The sequence below is a fragment of the Battus philenor genome, unplaced genomic scaffold (assembly GCF_028537555.1).
Source record: "Battus philenor isolate CCGP_79_NKW_IND1 unplaced genomic scaffold, ilBatPhil1.0.hap1 SCAF_6, whole genome shotgun sequence".
Taxonomy (NCBI): domain Eukaryota; kingdom Metazoa; phylum Arthropoda; class Insecta; order Lepidoptera; family Papilionidae; genus Battus; species Battus philenor.
The window spans coordinates 1,941,295-1,966,282 of NW_027181726.1; the positions used below are offsets into that span (position 1 = coordinate 1,941,295).

At 31.1% G+C, this 24,988-nt stretch overlaps 1 protein-coding gene across 2 annotated transcripts in view; it reads right to left on the reverse strand.

The window, feature by feature from the left end:
• if (inflated) overlaps positions 1 to 24,988 on the reverse strand; it is a 161,015-nt gene that overhangs the window by 25,256 nt on the left and 110,771 nt on the right. For both annotated transcript variants that reach the window (XM_068773391.1, XM_068773390.1), the window contains exons 4-5: positions 12,796 to 12,922; positions 10,263 to 10,324 (exon numbers count right to left, since the gene is read on the reverse strand). In XM_068773391.1, the coding sequence (XP_068629492.1) occupies positions 10,263 to 10,324; positions 12,796 to 12,922 (189 nt within the window). The remainder of the gene's footprint in view (positions 1 to 10,262; positions 10,325 to 12,795; positions 12,923 to 24,988) is intronic.

Below are 24,988 nucleotides of genomic sequence, written 5' to 3' on the forward strand. Positions count from 1 at the left end.
CAGACATCTCAACAAATCGGTGCGTGTGAACTTGAGAGATAGTCGAATGACGCGTCGACCACCAAAACTATGGACCTGCGTACTTTATTTAACACGATTCAAAATATTCCAGATTTAACTCATTATTTATTTAAAAAAAATTTCTTAGCATTTTTTACCATTCCGTGAAAAATACAAAACAAATTGTATATACAAATATAATTATTTACATTAAACAAGAAAACTTAAAGGTGTGTAAACCACTTTTTCAAAAAATAAAGACAAACGTTTATATAAATATGGATACGCCTCTTTTGTAATTTCGGAGTTATAATGGTAACGATTAAAAGTTATTCCTATTCTTGTTTACGTATCCACCAGCTAGAAGATTTGTCTTCCTTGAGACATTTGCTTGCCCTCCTGGAAGTAGACCAGGTTACTTGACTCAGAATTTAAAATTTCTTATCTTTCTTTACGGACTATCCTAAGATACTCATGTAACACGTGTTTAAATCCTTCCTCTCTAGTTCTAGAAGCTTCTTGATAGACCAAAACATACTAAACTTCTGTGTTACCCGGGCCAGGTGTTGTTGATAATGGTAGCCGGATCTCTGTAGAGGATTCTCAGGATCCCTTGCTTTCCTATTGTTGCACTCGTCACTACTGTAGCAAGGAACAGAAGGCAGTTGGGGACTAAGGGGGCATTTGTTTGGTATTCTATTCATTATAAAATATACCACTATGGTCACGCTTGGCAGGCAAGCTGGCCACCGCTATCCATCTTCTGGAAACTGATCCCTTTGTCACTTCGTAGCACACCCACGGATGTAAATGGGATTGGTCTATTCTATTCAAGAGCCACCCGTGTTTCGTAAAATTTTGAAATATAAATATGTCATATCTATGTTATGATTTATTGGCACCAAATATTGCTACGCTCGTTTCAAGTTATAAAATATAAAAAAATAAACACGATAGTGTTTCACAGTCGATGGATTTCATTGAAAAATCTGACGACAGAATAAATCGTCGTATGCGAAAGAATCACAAATAGAAGTATAGAAATCACTTTACTCCCATAGTTTTATGGTAAACCGACGCCGGTCAGAGCTTATGAATAAATATGCAGGAGGTCGGACGTCGTATCGCACCTTATAGAGCTTAGAAAAATAATGCGAATGGACTATTCGAAATCTGTCCTGGAGAACGTTTACCATTATAAATTACCTTCGCTTTTTTTTAAAACAAATCGTTTTATATAGACGTAATAAAAATATCTACTCCATGCCTTTAGTGTCCACGGTAGTCTGTACGTGTTATTATTTATTAAAATTTGTCTGATTTTTTTTGTAAATCAAATAGCTATCACTTAGCGTATGTCAAACTGCCGCTCGATCGTATGTTAAATAATAAGGTAACTAACAAATTAAAATGTTTTAATTTTTTTAAATATATTTTCTATAATATTAACAACATCTTTATATGTATATATATATATATATATATATATATATATATATATATATATATATATATATATATATTTTCAATTCTTATAGTTTTAAAAGAACCTTTGTTATGTATGCTTCGGTTTTTTTTAAATTAATTTATCATTCATCCTATCTAATATATCATCGAAAAAATGTTTCCAAAATTCGTATTACTAAATATAAAATTATAGTACCCGGCGATAAATATTGCACATCGACCTTTGGAAAGAGACAATCGGCTAATTTCGGCTTCGTAGAGCGTTATCTCTGTCGCACGAAATACAACGACTGACAAAACGACACAGAGATAGTGCTCTACGAAACCGAAATCCTATCTACGAAGCCGATTGTCTCTTTTTCTTCACAGAAATTATTGGCTTGTCGCAGCCTTATAGAAAAAAAATGAATGTAATAAATTTCTGAGTGATGTGAAGATTTAAATATTTATGCTGAGAAATTAGCTATATATTCACCTATATCTATTTTATATCTATAAAAGACACTATGTATAACTGTAATTACATGTCCTATGAGTAAAAGATAATAATCAATTATTTATAGAGCAAAGATGTACACATCGGTGTCATAAATTTATATTTATTGTTATAGCAAGAGTTGACTAAAATGGCGGCACGGTAGTACCATCTATACCATTGGTACGTTTGGAAGTGCGGTGCTTTGTCGCAACCGTCTATTCATTGCGAAATTATTCCCTTTACGACCATAGTCATGTGCAAAATCACTTCGGCGAATGGCGTTTTGTATGAAAATAAGGAAATGCGTTAAATCTAGTCTTTATTTATGGTAAAAAAGAAAGGGTTTTACAGATATATGGCTACTTTGATAGCTATTCGAGTTTTCTTTCTTCATTAGAAAATGGTCAGCTGTGCGATAGTGAAAATTGTTAGAAGAAACCTACGCCAAAAAAAAGATAAATTTAAAGAGAGATTTATATTTATTAATTTAAAGATTTTTCGTTCATGGTTTTAATTTAAAAAAAAGAAACAATAAAATGTAATCATTATTGAAACTTCGCATTTCAAATTTTCGATATAAAAGTCGTGAGTTTGACAGTTACTTAAAAATAAATTAATTATTCTATATTTAATCTATAAAAAACAAAATCTCTCTTAAATTAGTAACATTTTTTTTCTATAACACTATTAAGGGCTAATAAATTCTGGTAGTACAAAGACTGTTGGGACAGCCAGTAATATATATATATATATATATATATATATATATATATATATATATATATATATATATGTCGTAACATTGCAAGTGAATTTAATATCGCTCCGTTGACAGAAAAGTGACACTTTTAAATATTGCACTCTTTCGGTAAGATCAAATTTATGTTTTGTAATGGAACAGATTATTAATAAGGGGAGTTAATTTTCAATTATAATTGATGAATAAGAAAAATATTGAAAAGATACATGAATTTGAACTTGAATACCCTAATAACGTCGCATGTTTCACTAGTTTAAAATTATGTCACTTTTCTACCAACGGAGGCATATGTTATTAATATCTGTCAAATCTGACACCTCTGTCACGTCTTTTGACGTGTGTAAATGATCATTATTTTAAAGTTAACGCAAAGTTAAAATTAAATTGAATAAAACAACTCTTTCTGGAACATGTTGTAATAAAAATATGCTATATTGTTTTATAACATTGAAATATAAATGAATTTATACTGCATTTAGCATCTTCCGTGCTCAACAATAATCATAGAGTTTTAGTGCGGTAAGAAAGTGAATATTACTGTTTGCCGTATAATTGAATATTCAATCAACACATCGTAAATATTGGAAGCGTTTAAAATCTTAATGCATTCCCGTACAGCATGTGCCTGTTTCAATATATTATGCTTGAAACTGTTCATAAATATAATATAATAAAAATACGTAACGTTTATTTATATATTTAAACGGTGGTTTATGCTCCGAAATATAAGACGTGAAATTAAGTTTAAAATAAGTTATTTATTAAACCACTTAAAAATTGTATCACTCATAAGTTTATCACTGAAATAAAATGTGGAATGTATGTATATGATATACACAAATAATCATAGAATTTTGTAAATATTTACAAAAATAACTACAGATTACTTAAACTACGCAGTTAAAATTAAAAAGATAGGCATTAGGGTTTTCTTGCCAATACAGACAACTCGTTCCACAACTCACTGTGTTGTTGAATAAAAATAAAAAAAATACTTATATTTTTATAAGCAAGCCCGGGAGCTTAAAAGACAAACATTCAACAATAAAACAATTACTCGGACAAATCCCTAAATGTCTCTGTTTCAATTTTACAAAGGCCCTCGCGTCGCTTTTCCCGCCAACGCCATTGTCTGCAAATGGCCGCCGTTTACGGCTGCGTTCAGAAACCATGTTTGTAAAACCACAAAGAATGTTTAAGACGTCGCGATGACAGAGAATTTTATTTTGCATAGCGAAAAGGAACAGCGGTTGAATATAAACTGAAAGTTTACTTTTTATTTATTTTTTTATTAAACTACTGCCATTTGTGTAACAAAGGGGCCGAATGTAAAACTTCGACGAATTAAAAAAATATAAATGTACATCTTTTCGAACGCATGCAAATTGTAAATGTATTTTATATGTCATCTGTCATTTTATAATGCTCTCGATGTTTAAGCACAAACCTCCGTTCAGAAAAAAGGGTACAGAGGGTCCAGTGTGTATTGGGAAAAGTCTTTAATATTCACGCTTATTTACTCTGAGATATATCACTTGTGAAGTATAAACCTTCTTGAAGTTTGTTCAAAAAGCGATCATAGATTAAAGTTAAAAGTCCTTAAACATAACGCTAATAACTTTTAACGTTATCGATAAAGTTGTAAAAACCATAAAGAATAATGACATCAAACGTGACTGACCTACCCTAATATACATCATCGAAAAATAATGAACATCATCAAACATTACCGAACGTTCCTAACATCACCCATTATCACCGAATATCATAACGTATTATTTTGGACATCAACAAACATTACTGGACATCATTAAATATCATAAAACATCATCGAACAATACTGAGCATTATCAAACATAATCGAACGTCATCGAATATGTATGTAATATGTCTAAACCTATCGAATATTCAATTTAAAAAATTCTACATCACAGATAAAAAATAATTAGATATATTTATGATACTTAATTGTAACAGCTTTATGCAGTAGTGCTATTAAAATTCAATAGACTGTATTACAGATTGTATCAATGAATAGAAATGATCGAATTGCATATACTTTACACTCTTTTACATACCATTACCTTTATATTTTATAAACACTTAAGAGACTTGACAAGCGTTTCCCAACGTCGTGTTAGAACAAATTTAAATTATCAAGCAGTGCGAGATGCATAGCGATGAGGTTTTTTGCGAGGCTTTCTTGTATCAAGTTACGATGAACTTTTTGTATTTGATTTGTAACATAGGCACGTATCCTTGGTTCAACATAGACGAGTCCTGCGTGCAATCCTTGAAATGAGTTATCATTTTAACTCGTGCAAGATTATATTAGGTACAAAAAATAATAACTGATACCATTAATTTGTATTTTTTTTATAAAATAAATATTATTTTTTCGGAAAAATATAATGCTTTTTTCAACTATTGTCCAGGGACTGAAGGAGAAGTTAATGCTCTAAAATACTCTCTCTAATTACAATTAATGTATCAAAAGAAACAAATATTAATGATAAATAATTATAACTTCAAAGAGTATTTTTTTATTTTTAAACTATTTAATAGTGTTTTATAAGTCTATGATAAATAATAAACAGAATAAAACCTACGCATTTATCCGCGAATATTTTACACATTCAAAATTTATAACCCTAATTTTAATTTAAAATTAGTGACAGTACCCGGCGATTAATATTGCACTTCGACCTTTGGAAAGAGACAATCGGCTAATTTCGTCATCGTAGAGGACTATCTCTGTCCCACACTACCTATATGACGTTTTGTCAGCCGTTGTATTTCGTGCGACAGAGATAACGCTCTACGAAGCTGAAATTAGCCGATTGTCTCTTTCCAAAAGTCGATGTGCAATATTTATCGCCGGGTGCTGTAAATCTTTTTAACAATTATTGTATTAAATTTACTCTACTTCGCTACGTATGTTACATGAAAGATTTTTTTATCTATTTAGGATCAAAAGTCGCGCTCCCATTTCTAAACATTATAAAGAGACGTAGCAGGAACGTTTTAGGTTAATAACGACACCTCAGCGCCGTTGAATCTGATAATGATATCTTTAGTGCAGCGCTGAGAGGCGAGCGCGTTTTGAATTTAAATTATTACTAATTTTCTATCGACCAAGTGTTAAATATTCCAGTTAAATTGTACACGCATTCCTTTTAAACGTTTCCGATCGGCTCTCCGATAGTCCTCTTTAATTTCTCGGAATATATTACGTGTTAGTAGAAAAAAAAGTTCGTATATTAATTTTAACTGACATTTTAATTTGATTGTGTGTGTTTTTATCGTAAATAATTCTACCAATTTGTATTTTATATCGAATATTTACTTGTCTATTTTATCATTATATATTAACGTATGAGATGTTAGCAGTTGTAGCCCAGTGGTAGAAGATTAATACTTGCGATCGTAGATGGTAGCTTCGATTCCCGAGATACATTCATTTATAATTTACACTTTGTGCTTTAATTATAAATGATAGCAACTGCTTACTAACAAGTTTCCAGAAGATAAGTAGCACCGTCTTCTGCGTACCATAATACCTCACTGCGATCGCCAACCAGTCTTTCAAGCGTGGCGATTATGGTGTATTCCACTATAGATATCTTTTGGGGGAGGCTTTTACCTTGAAACTGAAACCTTGACGCTGAAACAACAACGGTAGCAACCTGCATATGACTTCTTCTAATGGCCTTTATTAACCTTCTGTCCACTTTGTTAAAGTTAACATATATTACTAATTATTTATATCAATAATAATTTGAAAAATCCGTTTATTTTTATTACCTAGTAAAACAAACGGTTACTCGATAGATAAGTTAAATTTAGATTAAGTTTATGCTAAGTTCCTGGTCATTATTATATAACTCCCCCATAGACATCTTTGGCGGAAGCCTGCACCTTAACGACACAAATATACTTGGCTAACTTAAATAAAAACTTAAGGGTAAGTTTAACAACCCATGTAATACATATTTAGATAAATATTACAATATTTAAACAATTAACCTATATCTTTCTTTCCTTTGTTTAATTAAATATATATTCACAGGTATAATAAATAATATCAACACATATAACGTGATATATTAATTTGATATTAGAATATTTATTGTATTGATTAATACGTTCATCGGTTTAAATACAAAACTTCCTTATTTTTATATTTTAGAAGTATTTAGAAAAAATAAAATGTATTAGAGGGACTGGAAAGTAATATTTCTGTCGACATATTTTAAATAAAACCGATTGATTTTTACCGCTCATTAAAAATTTGTATACTAGATGGCAAAAGGTTGTTGATAACGAATGTGAATATATTGTTGATTAAGAATAATTTAAAAAATATTAAAAACTTAAAATTTAGTCGTGTGAATTTAACTTACATGTATTTTAATACTTTTCATGTAATATAAATTATTTGAACCAAATTACACGACATTAATTTATGTGGTTATGTTAGCCCTGTGTCATTATTACAGCTGGGATATCATAAATATTTTTTATTTTTAGTTCTAGTACAAGCCGGTATCCTATACTATTTGTAAGCAGAGGCAATAGTGTATGTTTAAAGGATTCGTATCCGCAACTTTAAGCTAATGCCTTCAATCATTAAGTTACGACTGCTCGATAAAATAAACCCACTCGTCATTTGTTGTTATAGTAAAACAACTATTTCCACATAAACGCGGTCCCCGACATCTCGAAAGCGGAAAGCGACTAATCCAAATAAAGCAGCTCCATACAACAGCGATAAGACAATCGACATTATTGACTACTATTTTCGGAATAGACACCGTCCGGCCATATTTTTTGCTTAGCGGACAATAAAATTGTTTTAATAATTCATAAGGCGCGAGGCGAAGTCGCCTCACGTGCGGCCGATGCGAGCGCTTTGATAATTCTGCACGTCGAAAATAATGCCATTCCCACGATCGTAAAATCACGATGTTTTACATCGGCACTAGATTATTTTGGCGCGAAATGTTTACGCAAGTAAACTTTTTTTTTACAGACACTGTCATCTTTATTTCAACCAGTCAGTTTTTTTTTTTAAAAAGAAACAATGAATGTTATTGATTACTTTTTTAAATATCATTTCTTATATGCACAGGGAAAATAACAACCTTTATTTTTGTAACATTAAAAGTGATTAATCATTAATAAATTGCCTGTAATTACCGATGATTATACGTAATAACCACTAAAAGAGCTTAAAAGATATTTCTCAATGTATGACATAATTTTTTTATATTCGTAATTAAGTTTAAATATGAAGAAATAAGATTTTTTTCAGGTCATGAAAGATTTTATTAATGATAAATACCTATAATGCGTTTTGTTTATAATTGGGCTAAAAATATTGTTTAATTTTTAAAAATAATTATCAGATAAAATTGAACCTTTACTCTTGTACATATATCGGTTAGAGTGAATTATAAGGTGATTATATATTAATTTTTGCCTTGGTGACCTCATACTTCGAAAACGACTTTACCGATTTACCGTAATTGGTAGTAATAGATTTTAAAAGACTAATACAGATGTCTATACGAGACGAAAATTTTAAAAAAAATTGGTTGCAGTCTTTTATTTATAACCTTTTACTGTGAAGACTTATAATTGGTTTTTAACTAAGTTACAACAAAAAATTTGAAATAATAAGTCTTACTTTAAAAAGTTATAACAATAGTTCCATCCTTTAGATTTAAACTGTATTCACTTATAATACCAGCAGTCATCACGACTTCGACAGTTAAGTATTCTCGTATTCTCTTTTTGTTTTAGTAATATCTGTTCGAATGATTGCACATCCATCATTCTTTAAATGCGATAATTCCGTTACGTAATGAAAGCACTCAGCCGTTACTCAGACTTAACGGTGCTTTGGTGAATTAAAATTGAATTAAGGCCCCGTGAGATTAATATAATAACGTCCTGGATGCGCTTGCGTGTTACACGAGTACAATTGAGTTCGTAATTCGAGTAAGCGAGTGCTAATTGCACTTTTAATACTGATCTCAAATATAATCACTTTATTTTCACTTTCAACGTATTCGACCTGACTTGAATCCATGACTTCTGGTTATTGAACGAAGTCAAAAGGCAAATTTGGGGACACCAATTTGTCACGATTGAGGAATAAAAACAGAATTGAACATTGCCTTGAAGGCTATACAGGAAAAAGACTATTAAAACTGTTTTGAGGACTGGAAAAAGCGTTGACATAAGTGCATTATTTAATGGAATCAGGCGTTACCTCGCGGAAGTCCATCCTAAGTAAGAAAAGGACCAATATTTAGCCACTTCCGCACATGCAGTGGTAGTCGTGCAATAAAATACACCGCCCGCCAGCCCGCTGATAAATGCGTATGCGGCAAACAATGCGTAACACACAACCGCCACCGCCAAATTACTCAACACATGTTTCACCCTTCCACGGGGCATCTTCAGGAGTTATGTTACACCGATTAGTGCCAAACAAAGAAAAAGTGCATTATGTCGGACGGGAATTACTTTAAAAAAGATGAAATTGATTTGAAAGAATAAATAAAGAATTTACATTTTAAAATTAAATTCACATTACTTTTTATTCACAGTATAATACGTGTAATAATCTAAGATTCGATCATACACGCGAAAGAAATTACAGCTGTAATACATTCAGCCTTTGGCGATATAGACATCTATTCGAGTGTATCTACATCGAAATCTCACAACGGCTATCAACCATCTTTTGGACGGCTTGTTCGATTTATCTGCGCTATAGTTCTGAACAGATTGATCTCTTGTCGGTTTTTAAATCTTTCTACCGATTGCATCTTAAATTGTTAATTATTGTTATACTAGTTCAGATATGAAGGTATATCTTTTTATAAATAAACGGGTTGTAAACTACTTAACAGATGTGTACGTGATACCGTATTCCAGATAATCATTATTGTCATAACCATAATTTCAGCTCTAGAACCTCCACTGCTGAACATAGGCCTACTCCAGATCTATGGTCGGTGTAACTACAGACAACTAACTTCAACAGACTACTGCTTTTAAACTATGTGCACGGTATAAAGCCACGTGGATGATCACCTACCCATTTGTCAGGTTAAATCAAGTCAATAACTGAACTTTTTATTGCCACAGTCTTCAGAAAATCAGAGAATGGCATGAAAACTACTTGTCATTGATGTTTTCAAGGTGTTTGAAGAATAATTGGAGAAGTAAGTGAAGAGGTCGCAGTTAATAACAAAAAAGGTTTAATATCATTGATTAATGATAATTAGCTAAGGTTGCGTTTATATCTTGTTTTTATCTGCCACTCTCACTGAAGTTATGCGTAATTTTGTTCTTATGTACATTATTTCTGTTACTACGGCGAGAGATTTTTTGGATTGATGTATGTTTAATCTTAGGGCGTTCTTAAATTGATTCCTATTCAATTTATTGTTTTTAGCTATGAAATATTTATCAGTATTGATTCATCTTCAGTATATACATTCATCTGTTTTGTACAAACATTTGTATTAGAAACGTACGTACCTTTGACAAAGCTGCTGAGAAACCAGCCTGACACATCCCCGTCTTGCGCTGATCGTTGCTCGCTGCAAAATTAATTGATTCTTAATTCAATTTTTTTTAAATAATAGTAAAAGGTCTATTACCTATGCATACAACTACATAAACAGTAATCTATTAAATAATAATATATTATATACAGTTTATGAAATAAAAAAAACTTCTCTTCGAAAAGATATTATTGTAAATATTAAATATCGACATCCCAAAAAAGTTTTACCCTCTTAAAATACAAATAAATGTTGCAAAATGTACATCACAGATTACTCAACAATAATAATGATATTTATTATCTGTTGTCACATTAAATCTTAATTATCTGTGAATTTAATTTATTTTTATTAGACTGTTGTATTTATAACTAATACCAACTGACGTTTAAAATATCTTAGTAAAGATTAAAAATAATTCACGATAAAAGAAAAAAAGTTGTTACAAAATTTAGCTGCATTTTTGACAGCTGAAACGCAGTGTCGGTGCGTCAACAATGGACGTCATTCCAATATCCCTACATGTCACTAGTGCGGAAATTGCGTAGGGAAATTATTTATCATTGTTACGTTTTAGGATTGAATGGAGTGGCGTTATGTCTTGATTTATAATTAAACTGTTATCGGTATTTGCTATCTATTATTTGCGAAGTCATATTACTGTTATATTACATTTATTGACTTTATAATAGTCGTTCGATGTATTATTAAACAGGGTGATCAGTTTAATGTGATTTAAAAAGGTGAATATATAACTAATTTTCAGCAAAATTATTTTACACCGATTTCCAATCTCTCTGTAAAAAGTGATCGTACTGATCTATTGGAATGCGGCACACTAATCACTTTTGACGTTACAAACTTACCAGGGTCCAGTAGTATACAGTAATTTTAATTATCATTTCGTTATTTACTATTTCCGAAATCATTGATTTTAGGATAGGGTGTACTATATATTAATTGAGAGCAAATGACCTGTACATTTAATCTTATAAAGCAATATACCGATAACCAATCATCCTGTATAGAAATATTTCGGCATTTATCTTTTATTTACACTAAAATATATTTCTAGTAAATAAATAATTACAAAAATAACTGCAATCTACAAAATAAAGAGCAATTTATATTACATTAAAAATCAATGCAGTAATAAAATGAAATGATCTACATAAACTATATGATAAGTATATATTTCTATTTTACTTAATTGCAGTTCGTCCATCAGTATATAATCTGTGGCATAATAGTGTTGACAGCTACTATTTACAAGTGAGTAAAGCATTCAATAACTGACCGCTATATACTCACCTTCTTCCTGCAAATGGTATACTGGACAAATTACATATCATAGATAAATATAACTGTTGCTATTGCTTTTATATAATAAAAATACTGTATTACCAAATGAAGCAATCAATACTATATACCTTTTAATAATAAAATTCCTAATGAGACTAAACATAAAGGAAATAGATAAAATACTAGGCATAAAAAACGTTGTACTGTGATAAGCATTATTAAAAAAATCTTTTAGCAATATGACACAAAAAAAAATAAAAGTATAATAACATTTGAATTAATAATACTAAAAAATTGAGACGCTAGCACTGTTATTATCTTGATAAGCTATATTATTTTAGGAAAATATATCTAGTAATAATTTTATGAAAAGGCATATATAATTTATACTGCTCATTTATAATTAATATATATTTGTTTTTTTTATGTATATTCAATGTTTTGACATAAACATAGTATTCCGTATAAATACATAGGATGTTACAGTTTCTAATTTCGTACAATTACAATGCATAAACAAAACGTCAAAATCATCACGGCAGACGCTAATGGCGGTGGTAAAAGCGCGCGAAAACTCCGCAATCACTTCCTCCGGTAATGGCGGATGTTGGCGCGAAATTGGGTTGACGCGTGCGAGCGTATTGCTTTGATTTATGATTTACGTTGACAGAGTGATATATTGGTCGACATATATCTTTGTATATTTTCGTTGTGAGATGAATTCCGTTTACTTGGGTGACACTTTAAAAATAGAATTATAATTCAGATATGAAATAATTACTTACTATTACGTTACTATCCGATATTATATTGGGTGAAGATTGATACACTTGACATGTTTTAAAATTCTCGTGATGTTACCAGTAAATAAAATGTAACGTCAACAAAAAAAGTTATTAGCATAATAAATATACATAAAACGATATTAAAAATAAAAATTAATGCACATGTAAATAAAATAAGTATTTCATATCTATTTTATATATGCTATTATTAAAATACCTCAGACAACTACAACTTGATAATTTAGATTTTTTAAAGACGATAAAATGGACCCATCTCGGGACTTCAACAAATGAAACGTTAATTTTTTTTTGTTAACAGTACCTCTTGTTCATAGTATGTGATGACACAAGAATGGCGATCGTACTAACCATTTTCCGATATAATATGTTTAGTATATATGGTATGTCTAAAATGCTTACAATTTCTACAGGGAGAAAACTCGTGAACATCAAGGGCGTCAGCTGTCTTTGCGACGAAACAGGATCCCACGGGGTTGCGGAGGTTCAATTTGGCCGACACGTAGTATACGTAACGTGGGGCACAAGCCTGTAGACAAAAATATATAATATTAAGAAAAATATAATATTTTCTATTAATTTAGTTTTCCAACGAATAAATCAACCAAGATTAAACTCAAAATCCAAAGTAGAGAGATGATAAAAGGGCTCCCAAAAATCTTTAGTCACCATAATCGATTCATATGACATTTGGTACTCCTTATATGTGTAATATATATTTCAATATACTACTGCGATCAAAAAGTAAAGTAATTTTTTTAATGAAATATATATTCTTTATTTATTATTCCAAATCAACTTCATTTCCTTCAAAGTAATCCCTGTTCGATAAAAGAGCTTTTTGCTAACGCTGCTTCCAGTCGAAACAATATTTTTCTGGGATAGCCATCAAGAGCATCTTCCGTTCGGTTTTTATCTCCATAATCGTGTCAAAATTGCGTTCACACATTGGTATTGTAAGTTTGTTGAATAACTAGAAGTTACACGGAGCCAAATCAGGTGGATACGGAGGTTGCAAAGCGATATGAGTCGAGTTTTTGACGATTTTGAGACACAAAATATCTTTCAAAAGAGTTTAGACTGAGTCAAGTGATATTCAAACTTTTTACAGACGCTTGGCATTATAAAGACAGTGCTATCAACCTAGAAAAAAAAACTAACCTGCCTTTCTAATGACCAGGAGTTTAAAATGAAATTTACTTTACTTTTTGATCACAACAATATGTATATTAGTTGATCGTATATATGTATGAATTATTTGTAAATTATTTGTAGATATACTCTGTATATCTCTATTTTAGTTGTATATTTCTTACTCTAAACGTTGCCTGGTAGAGCCGATGCATAAATAATATATTATTTATTTAATATTAGGTATAGATAAATAGATTTCAAACGAGTTACTGAATCAACAAATTACTTCATATACTGTGCTACCTTAAAATAAAGCCGCTTACACACTGTGTTGATTTATTGCTACAACATCCTTCATAATCGGCTCCATTCACCTTTCAGTTCCATAGAAAGACGCGCACGAGTCCAGAAATAGCGCTACGTAAATATTAAAGCGTATGAACTTGGAAGCCGTTGAGTTCATCTGGGACAGACCGTAAACCCGCTGGCGAAGGATTTTATCAAAGTAATAGGGTTGTCAAAATACATATTATACTTCGATGAATGTTTACGCGATCGACAGATTATATTCAATGCTTGTTTTAATTACCATTCCAAAATTAAATTGTATCGTATAAGTACTTAATAAAATGATTGTAATTTCGATTCTATATTATACTATTTTTTAATTAATAATTGTTGCTTAAACTTCCACAGCATGCATCCAAATAAGAAGTCTCTTTTTCCGTAGCGTTTTTCTGAAACAGAAACGTTCTAGACTATTCGGACAACGCGACGCCGATAAAACAAATTACAATCTAACGATTCGTAGACAGTCAAAAGATGGATCATTATTGTCAATTGTAGGACGCCCACAACTGGACATAACCTTTTCCCATAGATTTCAAATGGAACAGATTGAAAGCTTGCTGCATCTAGAATATTCTGATGACTTTTATAATGTCATCGTCAAAAAACATATAAAGAGAGGCAACTTTAAATGGAAACTTTTCTGAAGTTTCTTGCTTCTGCCACTTCTCCCTCTATATTTAATACTTTTCGTAGTGATAGTAATGCTGGTCAGGAATATCTGGCTAAAATATTACTGCGTTTATGTCGAAATGCTAAACTTGTATCAATTACCGTTCTTTACAAAAAAAAAAACATTATTTGTAAGATGTTCTTTATTCAAATTTATAGGACACCATAGCCATAGCTGCTATTAAAAAAAAAAGATACAAAGATTTGTTTTATTATTATTGTCAAATATTCGTAGTTTAGCCCTACACCTGATACCAAACATAACAGAATCGAATAAAAACAAATGCACGTGGGTAGACGTCGCGTCAAGTTAATAACAGATAAATAAACTGAGATTATTCATGGCCGGGGCGTTGAAGCAACAACACCATCTGACAAACGGTTCGCTTCGTTGTTTCTAATGTATGGATCCAAAGCGTCAAATAGATTACCCAGGCCTGTGTTTCTATCTAAATATTATTTTAAAATAAATTTATTTAATATTCTTTATTTTATACGCAAAATACACGCAAATATATGCATAGTTGCATAATAGTTAAGAAAAAAAATATAATAGGCGGTCTTATCACACGAGGCAATTTCGTACAGACAACCATAGTATGGAAACAGTAGAGGAATATATAACTTGTAGTTAACGTGTACATATATACAAAAGATACATATTTACAAACATATAGTACCCGGCGATTAATATTGCACATCGGCTTTTGGAAAGAGACAATCGGCTAATTTCGGCTAGTAGTGCACTATCTCTGTCCCACATTACCTATGTTTTGTTTTTTATGTGACGCAACGTAAAGGTACTATACTTACATATGTATATAGCATATATACTTATAATAAATAAAATAAAACATCAAGCTAACGTTAATCGCACTTGCCGCAATAAAAAAGCCATTCCGAGGTTTATTCTTTTATAAAGAAACAGAGATAGAGAAAAAAATAATTAAGGGATAAATAATCATCATCGGGCTAGTGGGCGGTGCACTTTGTTGCACGACTACCACTGCATGTGCGGAAGTGGCTAAATATTGGTCCTTTTCTTACTTAGGATGGACTTTCGCAAGGTATTTCCTGATTCCATTAAATTATTCGTTTTACACTTAGATAAATTGTGCAGACTTATCTGTCATGAGAAGAACCTAAATCTAGCTTCCAGGGGTTGTGCAGCAGCGTTTTTTTATTTAAAATAGAAACTGATAAGTTTCTAACCGGCTATTCTAAATAGATCAACGTTTAGAGTCGATGGTAGCTTACTACTTATAGTGTTTAAATAATCGTCGTATAAAAAGCGCATGTAAATAATGCCTATAAAGAATTGAATTGCCTATGCTCTACTCACAAAACACTCAGCCATGTTTTTTTGTTACCCTTTCCTTTTATAATCGTACTAGTAATTAGAAGAATTCAACACTAAGATATTTTTTATTTAATGGGTAATTTTGCATGATGGTTAAATAATAAATTTAGGTTAAGAAGTTGGCACAACTCCGGCTTGTCCTTGAGAAACCTGTTCGTGTTTTTTTTTAATTATTTATAAAGTAAATAAACGAACACCATTCAAAATCGATTGCATACGGTTTATGTGGCCAAGCTGTTCATACCAACGGCCTATTGATGGTCGACATCGTTACGAACATTAAAACTACTGTCGTACGGTTTTAACTACCGCTCTATGCTTTTTGAGACGCCAAAACACCGCCTTTATTGGACGTTTTAGTGGAAATGTTTGAACAAATATACAAAGACCGTTTGTATGCAATTCGTTAGAGTTATAAAGATATATTTCTGTACGATTGCTTTGTCGGATACGCTTCAAAATAGTAATATGAGAAATGAATATTTCCTCGCCGTTTTTGCGAAGAGCATAAAGTAAGTTAAAGATTTTCTGAAAACAAAAGATAATTAAGGATATGACGGATAACACGGAAGCTCTATTATAACTTTTTTTTAAATCGTTTAACAAAACAAAAAATTAGCGAAATAGCTTTTAAGAAAAGTTGATCGAAATGAACCTATCTTTAGCTATATATATATATATGTATGAACTTACACTTATGATTGCCGAATTTTTAATCTCGGAAACTTGACGTTAATAAGGCATTCGTACATATTCGTTTGCGATCGTATGTCACGGATTCGATTCCCGGGATGCAATCTTTCATAATTCACAATTTGTGCATTAATTATATAGGATTCCTACTGCTCACAGACATGTTTCCGGAGGATGGGCAGCAGCGTCCTTTGGATACAACACCGGGATCGCCAACTCGTCTGACAAGCGTGGCGATTATGGTATATCTCTCTATAGATATCTTTGGAGAAGATATTTTTTTTTGCAGTGGACGTATTGCCTAGAAACTTGTGAGCAGTGGCAAACATTTATAACGACAAAATGTAACTTATCTAAGATTCAGATTAAGACTAAGATACTATCGCAATGACACATATTATTATAATATATTTAAATGTAAGATATATCAATCGTGCCTTTTTGAAAATACTTTATAAAGTCTATAAGAAAAGTAAATATTTATTACATTGTTGTTTCGTAAACTGTTAGTGCAATGCGATCTTAGTTGAATAAATGAATGAACAACGATACATTGACAGCGAACAGATATCTAATTTCAAAACAATCAATACGGAAATTGTCTCTATCGAGATTGCGAAAGAAGTGCGCTCACGAACTCTTAACAAAGTTGCGTTGTATCGACGTGAATCACAACCGCTACATGAGTCAGTGCCAACGCGATCTTTGTTAGATGAGCGGAAATCGTAAAAATTTGACCAACATACTTAAAATCAAAGAAAATACAGACAGTACAGTCAGTATATTTTCTAAAAATTTTTTTTTTATCTTAAGTTATTTGTTGTTAAAAATTATACGAAAGATTTATTTAATACCGACCAAATGGATGTAAGAAATGTAATTATTAAAAGAGTATTTTAAAAGGTTTCTATTGGACCAACTAGTAAAACTGGTAGGTGTTTTGCCATAAATATGTTAATGAAGCTGCGCCTAAATATACGTAATAAACTATGTCATAAGATTTTAAGGTAGCCCTTGCTAATTGTTGAACCTGTAATGATTAAAAGTAAGTAAAATAAATTATAAGCAAAAAAAAACTGGATAAGGTGCTTCTTTTAAATTACAACTTGAAAGTATAAATGTATTAAGGGGACCAGAAAGTAAATTTTATTTCTAATAAACAATATATTCACTTTCGTTATCAACAACCTTTTGCCATATAGTATACAAATTTTCAATGAGCGGTAAAAATCAATCAGTTTTTCTGAAAAATATGTCGACAGAAACGACATTACTTTCCGATCCCCCTAATAAATATTAAGATTTAATAATGAAAAATTTATAAAAATATTTAAAATGTTAATAATTTAAACAAATACTGAAAGGCCAAACACCAAATAATATAGGTAAGTGAGAAAAAGTAGATTTTGTGCAGCATGAAAGGATGTGAAGGAAGGTAAAAAAATGTGGAATAAAAATATTAAATATGAAAAATTTATTTACTCGAATCTATAAAGTTCATGGCTCAAACATAGCAGTGAGGATCGAGAGATCGTCAAAAAGGCAAGCCATTATAAAAAAATAATGTTTAAGATTATAACTACAGGGTAGTTGGTTGTACATGTGAAAAGCCTTTAAAGGGTGGATGTATTTGTTGACAATTTTTTTAACTGGTGTGTCAGAATATATCAGAAATAATAAACACGTTGTTTATTATTTCTAATGAAAATTCAGGAAGAAAAAATATAGTGAAATTGAGATTACTACATATTAAAATTATTTATTGTTTACTATATGTCCTTGCAGACTTTTATCTGCTAGAAATTGTTAGCCTATCGCATTCCAGAAGAAAAAATAAATTAATGGAACATATTTTAAGAGTGATTATTCTGTATACCCCATTTTAAAACTGTTACATACAGCTATATATATATATACATATATATATATATATAATATATATATATATATATATATATACATATATATATATATATATTATATATATATATATATATATATATATATATATATATAAAGAATATTAATGTACTTTAACGAAATAAATTTTCAAACCCTTTATCGTGATTTTCTATGCACTGTATCTAAATAAGTAATGCATTTTAAAATAGAAGTTAAATAGCTTTTAAAAATGACTCCAACTATACCATGGTAAAGAAATTGAACTGTAAATCAATGTGCGTGGATTGCTTAAGCAAGCGCACTGCCAATTGACACAGTAAAAGATGGCCTACTTCGTTCACCAGAATAGCCCACCGACTGACCGCTGGAAATGTGTTAGAATTGGGCTAACTGCTGGAGTTTCGGTTACCTAAACATAACGTTCATTGTACTGGTTTATTAAATGAAACACACTACATTCATCGCTTTTTAATTTCCATTGTAGCAACCATCTTTGTGATAGAAAATGTTATATAAACTCTTTAGTGTTACGTCATTTAAATAATTAAATGTAAAATTAAGAATAAATTTTACATTTCTTATATTTTATAAGCTGTCAATTAATGTATACCATTCTATCCAAAAATTACAATTAATCATCCTGTCTAAAGAGTCAATTTTAATTTTTTGTTTACTATCAAATTTTCGACTGCTCTAATCACCTCTCTCTTTTAATTTTTATAAGCAATTGTTCCAAAGTAAACGCTGTGATTATTGCCTTTTGGTTTCAGAACCTTAAAAATTCAATATCAATTGATTTTAATACAAATGTAAATATATCTTGAATAAAACTTTCTAACGCATAAATTACTGTGCAAAATATTTTAAATTTCATTCGTGCCTTACCTGAATTTCTTGTTAGACAATTCTAATCAGTCTAAGCTTCTAAAAAAGTCTAACGTGGTCATTGAGAACACAAGATGAAGGTAGAGTGGTCATCTGCCAACATAAGACTGCCTAAAACTATCTGATACGGATAACAATATCAACATCAGGAAAAAAAAACTAATATGATAGATGTAAAGAAAAGAGGGAAACTGTTCTAGTAAAAATTAGTAGGACACGTCTGCAAGATAAACAACACCAGATAGAAACGATAACTAATAAAAATTCCTAACAGAGTGAGTGCTAACGTAGAAAGAAGAAGAGAACGACCAAGTAAGAGGCAGAACGATAGCTTTAGCCAGAGACGAAGACTCTTATTGATGCGTGAGGCACAGGAGCGTGGGTTTAAGAGAGAACTACGTCAAAGAGGCGACTACTACTTAGTGATATAAAAAGGCTGTTTTTATAATTCTTATCTTCTTTCATTTGTCGCACAACTTTAATGTTACTGAACTTACAGAAGCCTCCTTGGACCTTCCCGACGCAGATTTTTACTGACATTACTCCGACCACGTTTGAACTCCATAAATCAGTTGTAGTTGTAATAAGAGTAAAGTAACCTTGTTACTGGCTGACACCGCAAGGAAAAACGTAAAAGATTATAAATCGAAAATGTTCACGGGTTTAATCGATAATGGAGGTGAATTATAATTTTTAAATTGCGATCGATTTGGTAAAATAAATGACATAATGATGTACGTCAAAAGATACCAAAAGTGTTCTATTTTCGAATTTTAATAATATTTTTTTAAACTGACCAGTTTTTAAACTGCCAATCTTTCATTATAATTCTCTTATATTATTTATGAATATAAGTGATGGCTTAAGTTTATAATATTTTGTTTGAGAAGAATGCATCTTATGTTTGCATGTGCATTTATGATCTTTAAACGTCCAAATACCGTATAAGTGTGAAAGTAATAAAAACTTTTTGCATGCCAGAAAACTATGTTAACCGGATATAGTAATTTGAAAGAAATAACTTTGCGATAACAAGCCATATCCGGCCACGCCCATGCGGCGAGAAAAAAAAATTTTGCACAATAGAAAACTATGTAGGCCGGATATAGAGAACCATTTGTGAAATTAACATTGCCATTACAAATATTTGAAAATCGAATGAAATACAGTTATATATAAAACCATTCAGGAAGTGAGTTGTAGTGACATATTTACATGTAATGTTTCACCTAGTTGACACCGCGTCCGCATAAGGCGTACAATACCGTCTGACTGTCACGTCGGTGTAAATCATGCAACAATGGAGATCTTTTGTAAGCACCGGTGTCCAAATAGCCAACGACAGCTGTCCAGATGTGGCTGTATCGGCCCTTTCTGTTCGCTACGTGACCGCCGTAAGCACCGCTCTTGCGATATCTTGGGACTATTATGACAACATTGTAAGACGGAGATACTGAAAAATTTATGTCGCTGTTAAATACTTTAGGCGTTCTTAAAAACGTTCTTCCCACGACTTTAAGATGCGTCACGAGAATACCCTCTTTAAGCAAGAGGTACTGACTGAATTTATTTACCATTAGCTGTGCCCGAGACTTCGTTTGCGTGGAATTTAACAATATAAATACATTTAAAAAACTTTTAAGTTAAACGGTTTTTTATACCCATATTGTGGTGGTTGTGGAAAAATATGTACCTAGTCCGCCATATTGGAACGGCGTCCATCTTGAATTTAATTTAAATTGTGACATAATCATCGTGTTTTACTAGCGTAGCCCTTTCATTTGATACCCTAATTGAGGGGGTAAAGGAAAATATGTAATCCGCCATTTTGTATCGGCGACCATCTTAAATTTATAATGTTATTGATTTTATTATATTGTATTGTCATCGAAATTAAATGTGTGTACCATATTTCAGATCAATCTGACAACGGGAAGGTTCTTAAATTTCAATTTCTAATTTTGACCCAAATAAACAAATTCCGTACGGGTCGAACTAAATAAAACCGTTTAAAAAGTTATTTTTTTGGTTAAAGATTTTTTTAAACAAAAGTAGCCTTAGTTACTCCTTACAACATATGGTATATGCCAGTATAAGTCCAATTTAACTGAATCTAGCCTTTTCAGAGATTAACCAAAAACAGACAGACAAACAGGCCAAAATTAAAAAAAAAATTGTATGTATATTCACATGCGATTATTTAAATATAACAAACAGACACAACCATTTTATTTATTTATTTATAATTTGTCTAATAGAAACAAAATTAAGAGTTATTTATTTACAACGCCATGCACAAATGTAACAATAATAAAAATTATATGAAAAGCTTTGTACAAAAGCTCCATTTAGTATTATAAGTATTATTGTTCAGTGGGCTCATTAATGTAAAGATAAAAGTTATTCAATGAACTTTGTATATTTTTTTGTAAACACTTCAAAAGTTATTATAAGTTTGATATCAACGTAAAAGAATTTTATTAATTCCGATAGATAATAGGCACTTTCAACAAGCACTTTAGAACAATCAATCAACATAAAATATCAGCATTGTTGTCTCTACAAAAAGCTAGCAACCGCTCGGAAGGCAGTTCTGCTAAGACCCGGCGAGAAACTCAACAATTGTTCTTTTCAAAAATATTTTTATAATAGTGCTTGACACTAACTAGCTTCCGAAAGAGAATCAACATTTAATTTCACGCATTAACATCAGTGTAGTAATATTGATTGGATTAATTTATTTTTCTATAACATTTTTTTAAAATTAGATAGTAGAATTTTGGTGTACAGATATATACCTTGTGCCATATACGATTTATATAACTTTTTCTTACTATAATGTTCTTGTACGGAGATGGCCGTGATTACTATTTTATGCAAGTAATTTCCTAGATAAATTATTTATAGTTCAAGTTACACAATTATGGAGTAAGAGTGTGATTTTGTAAGAAATGCTTAATCATTATCTATTTTTAAAAGGCTTTCATTCCGTTTCACCGTAACTTAAAGTATATTTTTATTATTAACTGTATGAAAATATACTACTTCAACTATATACTTTATATAGGGTATATAGTTTTTACTATATTTGAATTAAATATTACTTCTTACATCTTCTGTCACTTGATGACCTTTCGTTCTATTTTTACCATAAAAAAGTACAGCCAAAAGTAATCTGGAAAAATTAGTCGTTTTCAATAAGACCACTATTTTTACTTATTGTGCAATAAATGCCATAAAACGCTAACACATTTATAAACAAGACTGAAATAGATTTTAGCATATCCTTCTGAAAACACTGTAATAGGCAGGCTATATAAATAAACAACAGATTTCTATTGTATGGCATTCAATATAAATCGCGTTGCGGGCAATATGGGCCGGCGTGTACAACGCATTCCACTCTAAATAGCTAATCGTCAATACCGGCGCACGCGCACCTAATCGACATTGGATGTTGCCACTTTACGACCGAATTGGTGCGTAACCGTCCATACAATATTTTGAAAGCTGATAACAATCGTGTTTCAATCTGAGTGATTATTTAAAAGTTTAAAAGCTTTAAAGAAGTGAATGTGTAACTCTCTCTTACTGTCTAATAATAATAAAAAACGTTTTCAAAATTTAGATTACTACACACTAAAAAATTGTTTATTTGTCGCTATACTGGCCTTTCATATTCCAATAGAGTTTCAGAGTGTTCACTTTGTGGTATCGGTGTACAGCATAAAAAATAAATTAATTTAAAATATTTCAGCGTGATCACAATATATATGGTGATTCGAAATAGATGTAAAAGCTTTTTGCTGACAAATGAGTTATTTCATACCTTTAAATCTATTACACGCAAACAACACTCTGTATACGTCATCTGTTTCCTTTTGGTAAGTATTTAATTATAGTCATATATCACATCTTTACCGCAATCGATGCTGTTATTAACAAGAATCCAGCGGTATTCTGTAAGGTAGTAGAAAAAGTAGATAGTACGGTTGGCGCTGGTCTTTCTGTATAAGGAGGTTAAGCCACTGAATGGAACCAACGTCCATATGAAGCTGGATTAAAAGTAAAATTGCTTGTAGGGTTATGTGTTACGGCAGTTAATTGTGTGTAATGTTGGCTTTAGACGTTCTAGACGATCTTGTTAGCTCGATAAACGTGATCTGAGTTTTAGTAGACATATATATGTATGTATAATTATATATATATATAAAATTGAAATAATATAAAAATTGGCCGTATATATATATATATATATGTATATATATATATATATACGGCCAATTTTTTTGTACATTCACAAAATTCTGATAAAGTTCTTATGGTTATTAACACATTTTTTTTACTTATTTTTTATTTTATTCGCTATCTTTATTTTCTTCAGTACCATTGTTCGGAACTTCTTCTCGGAAAAAGGCCTCCTTCAGTTTTCCCTGACGTCTCTATCCATAGCTTTCTTTCTCCATTCACTTACTGCTATTGTTTTTACATCTTCTATCCTTCTTTTTTCTGAGGCGCCGTTTCTTCCCTTCCGTTTAGTCTTTTCCATATAGCCGTCTTCAAATTTCATATTTTGTCTGTATGCCTTTGATATATTTTCTGTCCACTGTCATTTCCTTTTAGGGCATATTGTAAGGCTTCTATAATTTTAGCCTTTCGTCTTATTTTTTTGCTACTAGTTAAGATTTTATGCTTGTGTTGTATGTTTACGTTTGGTATCGTATATTAGACGCAGATATCTAAGAAAAATCCAAGGGAAATTTAACTTATAGTATTTCCTTCCAAGCCCTAAACCTTTCCCAGTCCACGTTAACACGCCGCTAGATCTAGTTCTTCATTTCATCTTTGGAGCTTTATTCATATATTGAATTTTAACTACGTACTTAATATAAGTAATTTATAGCGTAAGTATTATACTCTTTTAACACTTGGCGTCCGCTTATTTTTCAATATTAGCCTAGTTAATGGTAGATTGAATGAAATCTTTTGTAACAAAACTTACACTCCGCACTTCATCTTTTGCCTATTTCAACAAATTTATTTTTTATTCCCTAAATAATTGTAAAGAAATGTATAAATAACAAAGTGTGTCTGTACTTGGTAAATGTCTTAATCGAGGTGAACACCGCTTTCTAATTTACTATGTACTCGCTCAAGTATTGTCTGAGTGACAACGGATGTCAGTTCTACTCAGTACTTTTTTTTATCGCGAAACGATGTCGTATACAATGCGTCGTTTCAGCCCATAGACGCCAAAAGCAAGACATATGGCTCCTTCAAAGATATTTTGGGGGGAATATACCATAATATGGGGGATATGCCATGCTTGGCAAGTGGCTGGGCGATCGCATCCTTTGGAAACTTATTTGTAAGTAGTAGCAATCATGTATAATTAATGTACAGTATGTGAATTATAAAAGAATGTATCAGGAGAATCGAACTCGCGACCAATGATCACAAGTCTAAATCCTCTACCCCTGGGCTACAACTGCTCGTATTTAAATACATAAAAAATATTAACGTTTTTTTAAAACACAGGAGAAAATTATATTTCATTATCACTAAAGCTTCATATGTTAACAGTTTTAACATTTTTATAAA